We start from the raw sequence: 19,006 nt of genomic DNA on the forward strand, positions 1-19,006 counted from the left end.
GGTAAAGAGATATTTAGGGCCTCTGATTTATCAAAATTAATTTTAAAATTGGACCACTTGCTAAAACGGTTTAGCTCTATCATTAAGGATGGGAGGGATGTGATGGGTTTACACAGATACACAAGGAGATCATCGGCGAAGGCAGCGCATTTATGCTCCCGATCGGCGATCCTGATTCCCCGTATGTCTGGGTTAGCCCGGATAGCCGACAACAAGTGTTCCATAACTAAGACATACAGTAACGGTGACAAGGGGCATCCCTGCCGGGTCCCGTTTCGAATGGAAAAGGGTTTCGACAGAGTGCCATTAATCTTAAGGTGAGCAGTCGGGGAATGATATAAAGCCATAATTTTAGACGAGAAAACCGGTCCCAGGCCTATATGGTCCAGGGTCTGTGAGAGCGACTGCCAGGAGACTCTGTTGAAAGCCTTCTCAGCATCCAAAGACAACAACATCAAGGGAAGTTTTTTAGTATGTGCGTGTTGGATTAAATCCAGGGTTTTTATGGTGTTGTCCCTTGCCTCTCTACCTGGGACAAACCCGACCTGATCGAAGTGGATCAAGTCGGGGAGCAAAGGGCCAAGTCTATTTGCCAAAGGCTTGGCATAAATTTTTAAATCTACATTAAGGAGTGATATCGGTCTAAAACTGCTACACGCCGTGGGATCTTTTCCGGCCTTACGGAGTAGTGAAATATGAGCCGTGGTAGAATGGGGCGGAAAGGGGACAGAGTCCGAAATTGAATTAAAGGAAAGGAGCATTAGAGGCGCTAATTGTTCTGAAAAGGATTTATAAAATTTGGCGGAGAACCCATCAGGGCCAGGACTCTTATTGCCAGGAGTGTCGCGAATCACTGCCAATAAATCCTCCAGTAAAAATGGACTTTCCAGGTTATCAATTACAGAGCTGTCGAGACATCTAAAAGGTGAGGGCATTGAAGGACACCCATCACCCGGCCTAGGGGGCTCGACAGGTAAATTATACAACTTGGAATAATAGTCGTGAAAGGTATTTGAGATGTCCGGGGTGGCATAAAGTAATTTGTCGCGCGAGTTCTTGATGCAGGGAATGAGGGTATGGGCTCTTTCCTCCCTCAGCGCATTTGCCAACAATCTTCCGGGTTTATCCCCAAACTCATAAAACCTCCCCTTTCCCACCTGTATTAGACGCTGATATGAGGAATCAAGCAGTTTTTTAACCTCGAACCTAGCTTGTAAGAGGGCTTGTAAATTTGTGGCCGATAAGGCTCACTTGTGGATGAGCTCCAGTTCAGAAACCCTATGGAGAGCTTTTACTATGTCTTGGGCCTTTTCTTTTTTGATTCGGGACCCGTGCTTAATAAAAATACCTCATAGGACACATTTCAATGCTTCCCACTTATAAGTGGGGGCTGTGTTATCTACTGAGTGGTCCTCCATGATCCTTGCAATAGAGGTCTGGATATCAGAAACACAAAGCTCATCCAGTAGCAACGACTCATTCAGCCGCCACGACCCTCTAGGAGCTAGCCAGTGCTGCAATGTCGTTCTTGGTGGGGATCGCTTGTAACAGTGACCGCAGGTCTGCCAGGGATGCCGGACGATCCTCGCCCATCGAGGCCGCCGCGTAAGACATATTGGGGTATGCATTTAAAGAGTCCTGTAGGGCTGGACCATATATCAGCGTCTGCGTGCTTTGGGGGCTTTTTATGTCGTCCCATACTTGTGGCACAGATGCATGACGAATTGGGGGTGACCCCAGTACCCTGGGTCCCCCATTCACAGGGATCAATGGACCCCTTTCCAGGTCCCCGCCTGCGGCTGTCGGAGTCTCAGCCCAGGAGGATCCAGTGGACCACCAATCTGGGGAGGGAGGGGGTGCTTCCCTCTGAGATATCCCCCAGGACTCATTGGCAGCCACCCAAATTTCAGGTGGCCCTCCTCTATTTCCAGCTCCCGCTGAGGATCGTGTGGCCTCTGGTAAATGGCTGATGATGTTGCCCCCCCCCCCTCTGGCTTGGGCCCCGCTCCCCAGGTCTTCCTGTGGGCCCTGTACCTGGGTCTTGTAGTCCAGCAGACCATCAGGGTTAGCTGCCGCTCCCTCCTCACCTCTGATTACTGTGCTTGTATGTGTAGACAGGGGCAGTGGTGCCTGTAGTGCAGCCTCTCCGTGCAGCGCCTGCTTCTTCAGTGCTCAGGCCCGCAGCGGTGAATCATCTCCTGAGCCTGAGCACATGTGCGCCCCGCGCCCGCACGCCGCACTTCCCCCAGCTCCACTGGTGCCGGACGCAGGTAATTTACCAGGGCTCCCCGACTCCATCAGAGACACAGCAGAGGGCGAGGCGGGCAGGGCTACAGCCGCGGGCGGCCCGTCCTCCAGCCCTGGTCCGCCTGTCAGCGTCTCTGGATCACGGCCGCCATCTTGGAATGACGCCGCTGATGGTACCGCTTCCTCCGTTGCGGGGGATCCGCCAGCTCCCGCCACCGCCGTGGGTCCTTTGGAGGGTCCTCTTGGACCGCGGGGGGTCCCTGCTGCCTCACCCCTTCCTTGGGTCTCCGGACTTGTCGCTCCCTCGGGCACCGGAATAGGGCTCCCTTCAGGCTCTGCAGGCTGCAGTTCTCTTCCTGGCTGTGGTAGGGTCCCAGGCTCCCGGGAACGGGTGAGGTAAGCCCCCAATTGTACCCTGGGATGCAGGAGGTTGCCCTGGGGTATTGGGCTTGTTCTTTTTTGGTGCAATTTGCCCATTGTAAATAATAAACCGGCTCTATGGGGGATTATTTAGAGGAGCTCCAGTAAGCAGCGTCCTCACTCAGCCATGTCCGGCTTCGCCCCCCGGCAATGCATGTTTTTTGGGCAAGGCTTTTTGTCAAGGTTTATTTATGCCTTAACAGTTGATTTTGAGATACAAAAAAAAAGCTGTTTTTTTCCTTTTTAAATTTGTATTGGCATGGTAACTGGGTTATTATGGCTTGCTTATGTGTCTAAAATGACACTATATGCTAGACATGGGTGATGGTTTCTTTTTCATCTGGATTTTTAAACGACATATATTATTTATAAACATTACAAGAACTTAGTGGCATAGATTTTGTAATTTGATGTTTGTTACAAATATTCTGTTGTTGATTTGTTACAGTGGATATGGTGAAACTGCGTTGGCGGTCTGCACGTGACCAATTTCGTCGCGAATTTAACCCAGTGGCTACCACAGCTGCAGCTTCCAAGAAGAAAAATTATGTCCATTATGCTAGACTCAGCTACCTTATGCCAATTATGGAGGTGACAAAGTAAGTTTATAGTTTGTGATCACATGGATTTATTGTTTTTATTTAAACCCACATTAATATTGTCATTTCATCACATAGTACCGAGGATAATCTAGAAGACAGTGAGGAGGCCCAGTCCACAGTCTTAACAGCAACATCAGCATCAGAGATGGAGCCTACCTCCTATCAACAACCCACAACCCATAACTGCATCCAGCCAGAAGCAGAAGAAGTGTCATCTGATTTGGGTTTGGGAACAAGTCAATCCACTGCTCTAATCACAGGCCAGTCTACAGGGCAACAAAGTGGCCCATCACCAGTTCTTGCAGAGAGTAGTCCACAACAACATGTAGGCACACAGCCAAGACCAACAACAAATACCCTGCGCACAATAGCTCAAACTATCCGTGGTCGCAGACATAGGCGTTATGAAGATTTACGGTCCCTGCCTGAGATCATTGATACCAGAATAATACATGTGATGAATTCACTGATACCAGAGAGTGATGGAGAGAGATTTTGTCGCTCCCTTTCTCCCTCTCTTGCATTGGTTGCACCTGATAGGCAGGACTGGTTGAGGGCGTCCATAATCACACTGATTTCTGCTACCCAACGTCAGCCTGACCTCATATATGTTTTCAAAGTGATAGAGCAATGGAGAGCAAATCCACGTGGCCCACACACACACACGACACAACTAACCGTGGAAACCCAAACTGATGAACAGACATCTAATTCACAACTAAATGCTGTAGTTCAACAAACACATATACAGTGGCCCTCTACTTCTTGTGGAGCATTCCAGTATTTGACTGGGTGCCCCCTGACTGCTGTGCCCCATAATAAGGGGTTAATCTGGTCGTCCCATGTAATTTTCTGCCTCCTCCCAGTTTGTTGCAGCCAATAATTCTTCTCTCCTCCTCCTGCTTCCCCCCTTTATAATCTCACTCCCTGCTTTTTCCGGTCTCTCCCCACGTTGTGGGACCCGGAGGCAGCTGTCCCCGCTGTGCACCTGGAGAGAGTGAGTACGGCAGTCGATCTCACCGCTGCCATCCCAGACTATCAGGAGAGATTGGGATGCATGGCTGTCATCCCAGATCTCTGGCCAGTGTCCCGTCCCTCCTGATGGTTAAGCTCCTGTCCCTGCTCCCATCCATGCCAGCGGGAGGTCAGTGCAGGCAGCGCGCACCTCCTCACTCACCCCCCTTCCTCCCTCCCAGCCTTGATGGTCTGTCTCTGGCTGCTCCTCCCTCAGTCACAGAGGGCAGTAGCATCGCCCCACCCTTTTTGCTATGCCCTAGTACTGTGCACTGAACCCGTGGTCGGACTGTGTGGACGCTCCATTCTGGCCCCGCCCACCTTCACTGAGCGATTGCCAAGCCCCCTCTATACAGGGAGTGCATCCCTACTATCTTTAACTGCCTGCACCCACCTTGTATGAGCTCCTTCCGGGTGGATGAGCCTGAAATGTATGGGCTCTTCCCAGGTGGTTAGTCCTGGAGTGTATGAGCTCCTTCCGGGTGGATGAGCCTGGAATGTATGGGCTCTTCCCAGGGGGTTAGTCCTGGAGTGTATGAGCTCCTTCTGCCTTCCGGGTGGATGAGCCTGGAATGTATGGGCTCTTCCCAGGGGGTTAGTCCTGGAGTGTATGAGCTCCTTCCGGGTGGATGAGCCTGGAATGTATGGGCTCTTTCCAGGGGGTTAGTCCTGGAGTGTATGGGCTCCTTCCAGGTGGTGGATGTGGCCGGTTTAATTGATTGACATGGGATATTTCCTCATGTCCACTATAATAATTCCCCCCCTCCTACCCCCATTATAGTGTATATGTAACAATAAGTAAAAAATAAATAAATACAACATTTACAAATAAACAGTTTATTCCCTCTGGAAATGTTAGGCGGCATGGAGCCCACACATTGTAGAATCTATCCCACTTACACCCCCCCCCACACTATCAAACCCACCCTGCAGCGTTAGTTACATCTATAATGGGCGAGCGCAGCGCCTCATTCAGTGGGGTCCATGCCCTGCATAATAGTAAACACACGTGATGTGCATGTTCCCCCCCCCCATTACTAACCCCTAAACTGCATGTCCTGCCTCCTGCTGGCATGGCTCTTTCTTTAACCCCCTCCCTGCCCCCTCCTTGGTCCTTGAGCATGCGGGTGCTGGATCCCCGACATGGCGGTGCTGCCATTACAGCTGTGGTACCCGCTCCGCACGTGACGCTCCTAGTTTAGTCTTCCATGATCCCAGTTTATAATAATAATAACAACTATAATGATGCTAGTAGAAAAAAAAAATTAGGATTGTCCGAGGACAATAATTAGCGCTTAACCCAATACCTGCAGCTAGGTTCATCAAAGATCCCCCTTAATTTGCCTAGGGTCAAAGACATTTTTTTATAGGAGATTTTCTAAGACAAGAAATCTCAAAACCAGCGCTGATAATGGGTTAATTTATTATTTTATTACAGGTTATCCTTGTTTCAAACAGACCATATACACTAAACAACATAAAACATATAATAAATAGCCACAATAGGTCACAGCAGCTATTTGACAGAATAAATAATCGCAATGCCCCGGCCGGTGGCAGAATACAATCATATATTTGTAACAGTAGGAGGCCAATAGACCATTTAATATAGTGCACAATTAAATAATAATAATAGTACTACATAAAACAACGGGGCCCCAGAGAATTAGTAACAAGGCTGAGGAGGAAAAAATAGGTATAAGGGCTTATAATGTAAGCCGAGTCTTCTGCCGTTCTGAATGCCTATAAATGTATTTACCAACGATGTAGGAGCGCACCGGGTCAGAATTGTTCCAGAAAGGTTGTTACCTGAGACCAGTCCTAGGCACCAAGCCCCCGTAGGTATATTCCTGCACGGTGCTTCTAGATGCCTGGAATCAATTCAGCGCCAGGCTTCCCTGTCTGTGCTCCCAGTGCAAGAGAAACAATGCCGACATGCGCTGTACAGTGCCGGCTTCCAGGAAGGAAATAATTTCAAACAGGCGTATAGCTTCTCCTACTGCACTGTACAGCGCATGTCGGCTTTGTTTCTCCTGCACTGGGAGCACAGACAGGGAAGCCTTGCGCTGAATTGATTCCAGGCATCTAGAAGCACCGTGCAGGAATATATCTACGGGGGCTTGGTGCCTAGGACTGGTCTCAGGTAACAACCTTTCTGGAACAATTCTGAGCCGGTGCGCTCCTACATCGTTGTTAAATACAGTTATAGGCATTCAGAACGGCAGAAGACTCGGCTTATATTATAAGGTCTTATACCTATTTTTTCCTCCTCAGCCTTGTTACTAATTCTCTGGGGCCCCGTTGTTTTATGTATTACTATTATTATTATTTAATTGTGCACTATATTAAATGGTCTATTGGCCTCCTACTGTTACAAATATATGATCGTATTCTGCCACCGGCCGGGGCATTACGATTATTTATTCTGTCAAATAGCTGCTGTGACCTATTGTGGCTATTTATTATATGTCATATGTTTTATGTTGTTTAGTGTATATGGTCTGTTTGAAACAAGGTTAACCTGTAACAAAATAATAAATTAACCCATTATCAGCGCTAGTTTTGAGATTTCTTGTCTTAGAAAATCTCCTATAAAAAAAAAAAAAATGCTTTAGTTAACCAGATTCCCAGGAATTAATAAAGTGTACACTAACCACCTGCTAGTAACCGCAGTATCCTAAAAGAACCCGCAGATGAAGAAAAGAAAAAAACAACAAAAAACAGGCGTTTCCAGTAGTTCAGGGTTGCGCTATGACTAGTTATATAGGCTGTCGTGCAGCGGTTTGGTGTGAGGGTTATAGCAGGTAGGCATCCACTAATTAAAGTGCAATGGATGAGAACATGGCGTCAAGTATTTGATCCCCGCGCGTTTCTCAGTGAGACGCTAAGTTACCGGGTTGCCATTTGCTTTTGGGGGTTTGCCCATGATGCTTTACTTGTTCTCCCATACTGGGGTCTCTGGATCCATACCTGCTCAGGGTCAGTTTCTGTTATGACACCCCTCTGCTGCCCCTTATCGTCAGGTCACCTACCTAATTATTATTAACCATTCATTATTAGATGATGTCGCGGCTCCATTACTTGATCGTTTATATGAAAAATAATTATTCAGTGGGTTAGTATTTTTTAATGTCGGTATTACCAATAATTAATTTAGGTAGATCTGCGTCCATGTGTTCAGCCTTAACCATGGTGTTTCCAATAATGTCTTCCAAGGGTTCATTGTTAGCCCCGATATATCCGATAATAACATTTACGCAAGTGTGTTTTTGTATGTGTATATATAGAAATATATATTATACTGTAGATATCCGATTCCATCTCCTCTCAGGTTTACATCAGTAACATGCATCATCATACACTGTCACCGTTTTTTCTGCACTTTTGGTTGCTTTGCAGACTTTAATTTATGACACATTCCTTCTTTGGGTTGTTTTATTCATGTTATTACATTCAGTCATTTTACTTCTTTCCTTTAATGGTCATTTATTACGTGACGGGGCCTTTCCATCATACGCCACCTTGATGATTTAATGCTTCTCAACTTTATTAACCACGTTTTGTTCCTTTCTGTTTGGTCCAGTGTTCCGTATTTGGAGCCGCACCCTTTTTGATGGGTTATTTGTTCATTTCGGGTAGTGATTCCCTCAGCGGGTGGGATTTTCCCTCATTTGTTTTTTTCCTTTTCAAACTTGGCCTTTTGCCGTGATTACGATATAGCTCAATGGTAAGTGCAGGTTACAGATAGAGCTCTGGGTTCAGTCCCACTCGTGGACATTTTACATTTCACCATCACAAAATCCTATAAAAATATTGTCGGTTCTGTGCGTTGTGGGGTCTCGGGGTCTAGGGTTTGGTTACTTCACCTAGAATTGCTGTGTTGTTTCCCATTGATACTACACTTGATAACCACACCCAGACTTTTTTTTGCTTTTGGTTCATAAACATGAGCATTCCTATTCTTAAACCCCTTACCCCCCCGGTACATCGCCCATTAGGTTATTGTTCTTCAGTGTTTGGTTTCCCCATACCCGTGAAGTATCGTTGCTTATGCTCCTCCTTGCTTTCATTATACTCTGAAAGTTTTGCCCCAATGCCCGAGTGGAGGGGATCCATTTCCATCATGATGCGCTCGATTATTGATGCTAGTGAAGTCTTTGGTGGCTCCACAACATGGTGAGCTTACGGTAAAACATGATGTGAGTGATATTCGTTTTCGATCACCGTTTCTTCATATGTTTACTATTAAGTGTTTTCTTTTTTCACACCACCGAGCCTTTAAGTATTGGTTATTGCGTTCCTTGTTTTCTATCCTTGGACCAATTTTCCCCTGTCCCTAGTTTCTACTGACCTTTCTTTTGCAATCAATGTTTCTCCATACATTCACTGCACAGTGGTTGCTTCCAAAAAAAAAATCCAAATGAGCGTGTAATCTAGGTTTCCAATAGTTTTATTTATTTTTGCCAGTCCATGTAATGGTTGGCAGCTGGTCTTTTACTCATATATACATATATAGTTGTGTTTTTCAGTATTTCCTTATTGTACAGGTGATGGAATTATTAAGATGGAATCAGACACTGCCAATGGTTCTCTCTACAGGATATCCTCAATCATGTACGGGTGCCTTGAAATGACTTCTAGACTGATCTTACTGTATTGTCTATTCCAGTTATACCATTTCATTTATGTCATAAAAAAAAAAAAAAGTCCTTTCTTGCATTCCTAAAGGCTGTGTTTTAATTGCGAAGGATATACTCTATAGGGCAGTCTTGCATATTTGCACACCAGATACGACGCAGGGTGCTGACTATACATCAATTTCAACAAAAATTAGGAAATAAGGCCATCATGAGAAAAAGAAATAAAAATGATTGGAATGGTCAAACTAAAAAAAAAATATAGCTCTTAAAAATAGGTAGGTGCTACTACTGGTAGGTGTGGTTATGCGCCTTTACGCTGTTTTTGCATACTGGGAGATTTGCAGTGTCCCGATCATGGGAGGAGAAGTGGAATAATACAATTTTGTTTCCCAGAACAAGTCCTGGTGATCTTTGTTATGATACCGTAAGTTTTGCAATTGGTCTTTTCAATTCGGATTCCAAGGTCAAATCACAGAGCCTTTACGTACTGATTGTTTCCTCAGGTATATTAGACCAGTTTATTGCTTTGGTAACAATTTTCTCTTTTTCAGATGGTGTCAGATCCATGCTATGGATTTTTTGGCTGCTCACCATGAGCAGCCCGGAGAATGGAGAGCTATGCAGGTGGAAGTGGACATTCATTGGAAAGGCATCAGAGACCAGATTTGGCAGGAACGATTTGCCGAAAGAGTTATGATAATAATAATATTAATAATAATTTTATTCATTTATATAGCGCTATTAATTCCACAGTGCTTTTACATACATTGGCAACACTGTCCCCATTGGGGCTCACAATCTAGTCCCTATCTGTATGTCTTTCGAGTGTGGGAAGAAACCGGAGTACCCTGAGGAAACTCACGCAAACACGGAGAGAACATACAAACTCCTTGCAGATGGTGTCCTTGGTGGGATTTGAACCCAGGACCCCAGCGCTGCAAGACTGCAGTGCTAACCACTGAGCCACCGTGCCTCACTGGACGCATTTTTACATGTTACTTTTTGGGATGACCTCTGCCTCTTCTACGTAGATTCTCACTATGATGAGTTCCAGGTTGATTTAGGAGCTTATACTGGTTTAGTCAGGTCATTCCTTGTGATCTTGTATTGGTTTACTCAAAGGTCATTCATCGCGAGGTATGACAGGGCGGCTATTGATGGATTGTTGAGTTCACTTCATGCTGGAGTGCCACGTTTTATTTGAGGCGTACGATTCAGAGCTTCTGTTTCTCGCTGGTATACGTTTAACATGACTTAGGGTTGATATTTCTTTGGTTTACAGGTTGGTATTTAGCATGCCTTAGTTTCTGGGTGGGGGTCGGAGCACAGTTTGCTACTTTGCTCCTCCTTGGCGGTCAATTCAACAATGTTGGTGGTTTTTTGGTACAAAAGTTACCCCCGCCGGGAGTCCGGCTGCGGCACAACGCTTTGTACTGGTTTACTGTGATTAATTTCAGTGGTTTTAGTTTGATATTTTGGGCCGTGACCGACCACCATCCACTAAAAGATGAGATTTGATTATTAAATCTCCAAATAAAGAGTTCTGATTTATATACCTGAGTCTGATTCTTCATTACATGGGATGATTGGTTGTGGGTTTGTTGGGGTCTCAGCAGTCTGTGGAGCATTCCAGTATTTGACTGGGTGCCCCCTGACTGCTGTGCCCCGTAATAAGGGGTTAATCTGGTCGTCCCATGTAATTTTCTACCTCCTCCCCGTTTTTTGCAGCCAATAATTCTTCTCTCCTCCTCCTGCTTCCCCCCTTCATAGTCTCACTCCCTGCCTTTTCCGGTCTCTCCCTACTCTGTGGAACCCGGAGGCAGCTGTCCCACCCTCCCTCCCTTTGTCAGCGTTGATGGTTTCAGTGTGGACGCTTACCTGTGCTGGAAGTCCGGCTGTGAGACAATGATTGGTACTGTAAAAGCTACGTGCGCCGGGAGTCCGGCTTCAACACAATTATTTTGACTGGTTTCGCTTACTTGCGCCGGGAGTCTGGCTGCGACACAATGAGTTGTACGATTTTTGTTTTTCATAATATTTGATTAAGTCACAACAGCGGTCAATTCAACAACGTTGGTGTTTTTTTGGTACAAAAGTTACCCCCGCCGGGAGTCCGGCTGCGGCACAACGCTTTGTACTGGTTTACTGTGATTTATTTCAGTGGTTTTAGTTTGATATTTTGGGCTGTGACTGACCACCATCCACTAAAAGATGAGATTTGATTATTAAATCTCCAAATAAAGAGAGTTCTGATTTATATACCTGAGTCTGATTCTTCATTACATGGGACGATTGGTTGTGGGTTTGTTGGGGTCTCAGCAGTCTTGGGTAGTGATTCACAAAATAGACCAACAACTATCCCACACCAAACAGGCCCGTAATTTACACAAATGCCATCACAACAACAACCATCTTTTTACCAACAAGGCCCCCAACAGACACCTATGCAACCCTCTATTAACTATCCAAGTAATGTAAGTAATGTTCATATACTACCACAAATAGTACATCAACCACCATCCTACCATATGCCACCTAATCCTCAGCAACAGTACTTTCAAAGTCAGCCTTACCCTACCAACTTCACATACCGACATACTCAGCCTCTACCGTCATAACAATATGTTCCACCTACACTTGGTCTTCCATCTGGTCAAACAACTACAGTAATGTTTGTTCCAAGCACAACAAATGTCACTAGTGTAAACACTGTTCAGGCACTTACTACAACATCTAGTGTTCTGCAGCCAACATATTCAGTAGGTGACAATGCCATGGAGACTACTCAGGAAAGCATCACTAGCCTAGATGATTTAGTTGACACATAATTTGATATAGTTATTGTAAGAATAACATTTTGGAATTTTTCTTGGTTAGGGCTGTTCTCTAAACATTCAAAAATGTTACATATTACATAGCCCATATGTGTAGGTTTTTATTGTTCATAATGGGTCAAAATGCTAAAGAACGTTACTCTATCACTTTCAGAACAGTACCTGCATGTTGTAATGTTGCCTTGCTGTGGACATGAGGTTATGACCATCCACTTATAACAACTGTGTTCTGGGAAAATATGCACGCACATACCCTACTACATTCACATTCAAACACCTTTATTTATATTGAAAAATCCTTCCAATATGCAGTATCTGCATATGGTCTGGTCCCATACTTGTATTCCAATAGTGTCAAACAAATTATGTTTGCGTGACATTATTGCATAATACAGTATGGTGGTTTGTCTGGGATAATGTCTCAGAACAAATTTTGTATAAAAATTAAAAGAATACAGGGTGTCTTGCAAAAGATAACAGGCATACATAGGTTAATTAACAAAACCATAATCTTTGTTTTGTGACAATTTGTGAACCAAAAATTTAATTCTTTATCATTACTAATTTGGCAAACACAAAAACCCATAATTTGGTAATAATTGGGAATACAATAACTCTAAATTATTTTTTCAACAACAAAAATACAAGTAATCAAAAAAAAACAGAAAAATATAAACCTATGTATGGGCATTTTCTCTCTTGTGAAACATATGTGTTTTTGATTATGTAACAGAGTGATATAACTAAAGGACAATGTCCTAATTAGACATTATTAGGCAGATTTAAACTAAAATAATCTTTAAACTGATTCCTCACTTGTAGACCAGAAGTGACCAAATTGGTCCTTCTACTACCATTACCTACTAATGGGGCATTTAGACCTGGCAAATCGTCAATGTCATCGTCATTGCTTTCATGTAATCTACATTAATTATGTAATATTACTGTAGCTTTCATGACAGCCTTGACGGTGGTTGGTTGGAGCTGGATGGTGGTTTGATAAATGCGCCATCTTGATGCTAAAATGCCAAAGGCTCATTCCACATAGCAACGTGCTCTGGCCAAGGTGCTATTAAATTGGGCTTTTGATCTGTCCAGTCCTCGTCTTGGATAAGGACGCATCAAATGCCTCAACAAGGCAAATCCCTGATCTGCAACCATCACAAATGGTGCATTAGGGCCATTAGTACCAGGTAAAGGTCTGGGTGTAGGCAAATGTTGGTTGTCAGACATTAATCGTCTTGCTAAACGTCAGCTTCTGAATATTCTAGCATCAGATGCACTGCCATAGGCACCAATATCCGCAAAAAGGAAACAGTAGTTAGTGTCTAGCAAAGCCAAAATAACTACAGAAAAAAACTTATGGAAATTAAAAAATCTTGAGCCAGAGTTAGGTGGTTTCTTCACTCTAATGTGCTTTCCGTCTATGGCGACAATACAGTTCGGAAATTATGTCATCTGAAAAAACTCTTTTGAAATGCGCAACCAATCCTGTGATGTAGACTGTTGCATGACTTGATGTTTAAGGGTTTCCCATAGCACAGTGCAGGTATGCAGTATGATCATGCCAATGGTCGATCTTCCCAATAAAAATTCAAAATGTAGACTGCTGAAGGATTGGCCAGTTGCAAGGTAACTAAAAATAAGAAGGACATGACATTACTATGTATATTTTTGATAGTGGTATATGGTTTAGTTACTAATGTTTAATACAATGGCTGGATACATACAATGTGTGTCAAATTTATTATGGTTTTTTTGGAAATATGAAAGAATAGTCGTTTATTTCCATATTGGAAATTTACTAATAATTTTGTTTAATAAACATGATTTTTTGAGTTTTGAATCTGGTATAATTTTTCTATTGCATGTTTGAATGGGAAAATTAGGCAATGTGACCATGTTATTTGACTCTAAAGTGCTGCTATGGGATATTAAAAGGTTGTAACTATCATACATTGAGGTATGTGTTTACATCTGGGTTTTAGCAGCATGTGTGAACATAGAAACACATTTCAAACCAACAAACTAACATCTGTGTATACATTTTGACACCTACCGTAAAGTAACCAACAATCGTTCCTCTGGGGAGATGCTGAGCCGCATACAGGTGTCTTGATGCTTCAATTGGTGCTACACTAGGCCAAGGATGTTGTCAAATGATGGAATGGTGATATGGCAGTAGGCTTGGAATTTAGGTGGAAATTTGCGCATTTCTCCATAAAGAATATTAACATGGCCATGCGTCTTCCTTAGTTTGACAAAGGGGTGGATCCACATCCTCTTTTCAACAGGTGGTTCTTTTTCAATCATATGTCTCCTAACCCCAAATCGCCTAGATATCAACCATAGCAAATACATGGTTGCTTCATTGGAGAGAGACATTTTGCAGTCAGTCTAATGAGTGGAAGATGCGAAAATCAATGTTTTGAAGAGGTTTTAAACCTTTTCCAACAATGTGGGACCTAAATTGACCAATTTAGCACACCAGGATCTCATGATGAAGGCTTAACAACATTATTTGGTTAAGAATGCGGATCTGTAAAAACGGACGGCACATGGATGGCATACGTACGTATTTTATGCCAATACGGACCCTTCACACGTACACACGGAGAGCATACGCCAACACACGGATGCCATACGTACCGGAGAAACACCCATAAAAAACTGAACACCGACCCGAAAAACGGACCGTGTCACACGTACGTTTTTTATGCGGAAGTGTGTTTTAGGCCTAAAGAAACCACGGAAACAATCCAACATAGAGTGGCAGGATGCAAAATGCAAGCAGGAACAGCGTACACCGAACGCCACGACTAAGTAGCGGGAATTGTATACAGGAATATCTGTACAGTGTATGGGCTAAGTCCTCCTACATGCAGGTGGGAGACCCCAGAAAAAGTGGTGGAGAATGAAAGGGCTAAAATCATGTGGGACTTCAAGATCCAGACGGATAAGCAAGTGGTAGCTAACCAACCAGATATTGTGATAGTGTGTCGCCCTGGGCAAGCCAGGGGACACAGGTCACACACCATCACACCCTACATCCCAGGTAGACACATCTAAGCTGAACCAAAAATTCTTGTTGCCTTCCTCCAGAGACTGATGATTCACACCAGGGGGTGGGCCAGGCGGTTGGCTCCGCCCACCGAGGAGATCACAGCTCTGGAGGCGGGAAGTACCAGGCAGTCCAGTGAGGGACATGAGAGAGTAAAGAGTAGAGTAGCCCAGCCAGGGCTAAAGTAAACAACTAAGTGAAAGTGAAGGAAAGAAAGGTAGTAAAGGAGGAAAGCAAGAGTGGTGACAGAGAGAGAGAAAAGCCTGAAGTGGTCCAGCTGTGTGCAGGACAGGTCAGCAAGGTCAGCAACGGCGGTGACTGTCTGGAGGGGGACCGTTTGGAAGTTCCTGGAAGGACCCCGTAGGCTGTGTGCCCGGTGGTCTGGAGCAGTGTTCCGAAGGACAGTCAGCACCAGGGCAGGGGCCTCTCGGACCCCAGCAAGGCTTGGAGTCGCCGTAAATTGCCGAATCCGTCAGTGAAGGGGACGTAGATCCCCCAACAACCAAGACCCGAGTGAAGGCAACAGCCCAACCTGTACAACAGAGACACCGCCACCGCCAGGGCACCAGTTTCTGAGGGCCAGCGCCTGCGGGCAAAGAGTAGAGCTCCTCCGGCCCAGCTTGAAGCCGGGGAGCGGGTTACCGGTGGGGACCCATCGCAACCAACAAGTACACAAGGTGCAAGGAAGAGGGACATCACCGTCACCTACTGGGAGAGCAATTGCAGCCGTCCGTGGGACCGTCTTACCAGCCGTTTGGTTTACCGTACAAACTGTGTCAACGTCTCAGGCTGAGTGAGTGCCACAGTGCCGCAAGGCACAGCGCTGCCCCCGCGTCCCTGCGCCCACCAGGCCCTGCACCTCCCAAACCGTCACCGGGCCCCGGGATCACCAACCCCTACCCACAGAGGGGCAACACAACATCTGGCTGCTCCGCATCACCATCCCCGGGATCCCCATATAGAGCAGCGGTGGTGAAATCACCACAACCGTGGGTGGCGTCACGGACTATAAACAATCCCCGCACCCAACAAACCCCTTTCACTCACGGGCGAGGAGTGCCGCTCGAGAAACCCCCGGGATCCGGCCCACCGCTCGAGCCACCACTGAGCAGCAGCCGCCGGACCCGAGAAGAAGGGGTGAGCGTAGTGTGCTGACACCCTCCTCCCCGCCCGCGACAATAGTAGACAAGGATCAGAAGACCGCAATGATAATAGATGTGGCAGTGCCTAATAACAGTAACATCAGAAAGAAGGAATATGAGAAGCTGGAGAAATACCAGGGCCTTAAAGAACAACTGGAGAAGATGTGGAAGGTGAAGGTAACAGTGATTCCAGTGGTGATAGGAGCCCTTGGAGCAGTGACCCCTAAGGGTAAGTTTACACAGTGCGTTTTTCGCGGCGTTTTTCGGGTGCGTTTTTGGCCTCAAAACTGCATGACTTTGCTTCCTCAGCAAAGTCTATGAGTTTTCATTTTTTGCAGTCCGCACACAACTTTTTTTTTAAGCTGCGTTTTTGAGCTTAAAAAAAAAAAATGGACATGTCAATTCTTTCCTGCGTTTTTTCATGCGTTTTTTAAAGACGCTGCGTTTCTGTGCTAAAAAGCAGTGTAAAAAAAACGCAGTGTGTGAACCTAGCCTAAGTTGGAAAAATGGCTGCAACAGATTCCAGGAGCAACACCTGGACTCTGTCCAGAAAAGCGAGTGCTGGGAACAACTAAGATCCTGTGTAGAACCCTCAAACTCCCAGGCCTCTGGCAGAGGACCTGAGAATGAGGAAGGACAACTAACCACTCACAGGGAATGAGAAGGTAGGTTGTTGGTATATATATATATATAGCAGTCTTGTAGGAAGTTCCAGCAGGTAAGAAGACTTCAGGTAGTAGTAGTAAAATCCAGCTTTATTGAGCAAATTAAAAGATTCCAGAGCTCAAAATTAAAGTGCAGGATACATGCTATGGCAGACTACGCGTTTCGGCGGTATAAAGCCGCCTTCTTCATGGTCCCAAGCTGGTGTTGAAGTGTGGACATGCTCTTAAAAAAATGAACCCACCCATGGACCAAAAAAGGCTGTGGATGAAAACAGGTGTATATAATGACCAGAGCATTAACTCCACACCGACCAAAACCAGCAAGAGAAAACCAGCATGAATGTGAACAAAGCTAGTGAAATAAACCAAAATACAACATATGTCTGGCATCAACCCATGGATAAAAACAGACAAAGAAATCAAACAAAAAAAATCGCAAGACAAATATAAAAACATGTAAAGTAGGCAATTGTATTACAGAACAGACTGTTAGAAAATGTATCAAAGAATATCAAAAAATATATAGAGGAACATACAACAATGGAGAAAGGGAAACCAGACAACCAACAAAGTATCATAAATTAACCATAGTGTATTGCCAGGTCCATCCTATTGGTAAAACCATATGGAAGCCTGGTCTCCAGAAAAAACATCCATTTGCTTTCACTCGCTAATTTTTTTTTATGGTAATTACCCTCTCTCTCTGGTCTCTTAACCTGTTCAATACCTATAAAGGAAAAACCTTTGACATCACCCCCATGCACCTGAGAAAAATGTCGGGATACCACAGAAGCTCCTGCTAGCGGTAAATTGACAGCATCAGAAAGATGTTTACGTATTCTCTTTTTTCATTTATTCATTGTACACCCCACATATTGTCTGCTGCAAATTTCACAGTTTGTCAAATAAATAACGTTTGCAGTGTTGCAATTAATATGTGTGAGCAGGGGCGTAACTACCGCGGTCGCAGGGGTCGCCATTGCGACTGGGCCCGCAGGGTTAGGGGCCCGCGCTGCAGATCAGCAGCTGCTCCTGTCAGTGAGTGAGGAGCTGCGCTGTTCGTGCATTTTCATAGAAGTGGACGGGCAGCGCTGAGCTTCGCCCCCTCCAGTCTCTGCCTGTGATTACTGTACACTGTGCTGCTGGCGTCTGCAGGAGATAGATCAGGTGAGGGCAGCAGTGCAGTGACCGACACATGTTTGTGAGGCAGCCCTTACCGTGCCTCTCCGTCCCAGCAGCGCAGCCATTGCTGTATATACTCTGCCTCCCTTCCCATTGCTCTGTGCAGTTGTGCCGCCCCCGTGCCAGCAGCTGGCGCTGCTCGGATCCGGGCCTCCTGGGGTGGTGGCTCGAGGGTCTCCGGACTAGGGGGTCTCGCGGACACACCGAATAAAAAGGGGGGACGTAGATGTACAGGCTAGGCCGTATTAAGTTCGTGATGCCAAACACGGTGTGTGGTGAAATGGGACACCACCGCTGCTGTTGTGGGGCACCCGGGGGAGAGGTTGTGGCAGCTAGTTGTTAACCCCTCCGTGGGTAGTGATGGCCGCGCCGGGACCTAGTGTCTCCGTGCAGGGTATAGCGACCGCTGGGAGTGTTTGTTTACTCACAGTTAATAAACCACACAAGCCTCTGGTAAACCAAGGTGCTGGTGGCCGGTGCCGCGGCCGGTTGCATTTGGGTCTCCCACCCGGCTGGTGGTCTCTATCCTTTCCTCTGCACTGTTTTGTGTAAGGTGGGCTTCCTAGTGTGAAACTAAGGAGTCCTCTCCCAGCTGGATGTGGCCTAAGGAGCCGTGCCCGCAGACGCTGGCCCGTGGGATCTATGGGCCCTGGCTGTGACCTCCTATCCCTATCGGTGGGCTGTTGTCTTCTATGAGGGACTTTGGGTGGGACAGGACCTCTAGTCCTGGCCTCAATCGGTGAATTAACCAGTCCGCTTGTTTCTGGTTCTGGCTTCAGGGTCCAAGTACCCCCTGTTGTGCTACGGTTTCCGGGTCGATTCCCCGTGTTGGTACCGGCGGGCTACAACCCTGTCCCAGTCCACCTTGGTTCTGCCGAGCCATCTTCCTGTCTCCTGCTGATGGAGACCACCGTCTGCCTCCTAGCCAGAGGCACCAGGGCTCCTACCCTGGTACCGTTCAACTCGAACTTTTCCTGCTGGAGCTACACTTAGCTCCAGCCCACACTCCTCTCCAAACTGAACTCTACACAGAACTAACTACTGTTTTCCCGCCCCGGGCTTTCTAGACCCCTGGGTGGGCGTGTCCAAACGCCTGGTCACGCCCACTGGTGTGTCTATCTTTCTTTAAGGGGGTTGACTAGGGTTTCTAGGTTGGCTGTGTGTTTCTTAGTGAGGGAAGGTGTTATGCGGGGGCCTAT

At 45.8% G+C, this 19,006-nt stretch overlaps 1 protein-coding gene across 1 annotated transcript in view; it reads left to right on the forward strand.

Moving 5' to 3' along the window:
- Positions 1-19,006, forward strand: part of LOC142258986 (uncharacterized) — an 88,381-nt gene that overhangs the window by 29,350 nt on the left and 40,025 nt on the right. The window contains exon 4 of the mRNA XM_075331527.1: positions 14,601-14,613. Coding sequence (XP_075187642.1) covers positions 14,601-14,613 — 13 coding nt within the window. The remainder of the gene's footprint in view (positions 1-14,600; positions 14,614-19,006) is intronic.

Source organism: Anomaloglossus baeobatrachus (assembly GCF_048569485.1).
Source record: "Anomaloglossus baeobatrachus isolate aAnoBae1 chromosome 5 unlocalized genomic scaffold, aAnoBae1.hap1 SUPER_5_unloc_20, whole genome shotgun sequence".
NCBI classification, from domain to species: Eukaryota; Metazoa; Chordata; class Amphibia; order Anura; family Aromobatidae; genus Anomaloglossus; species Anomaloglossus baeobatrachus.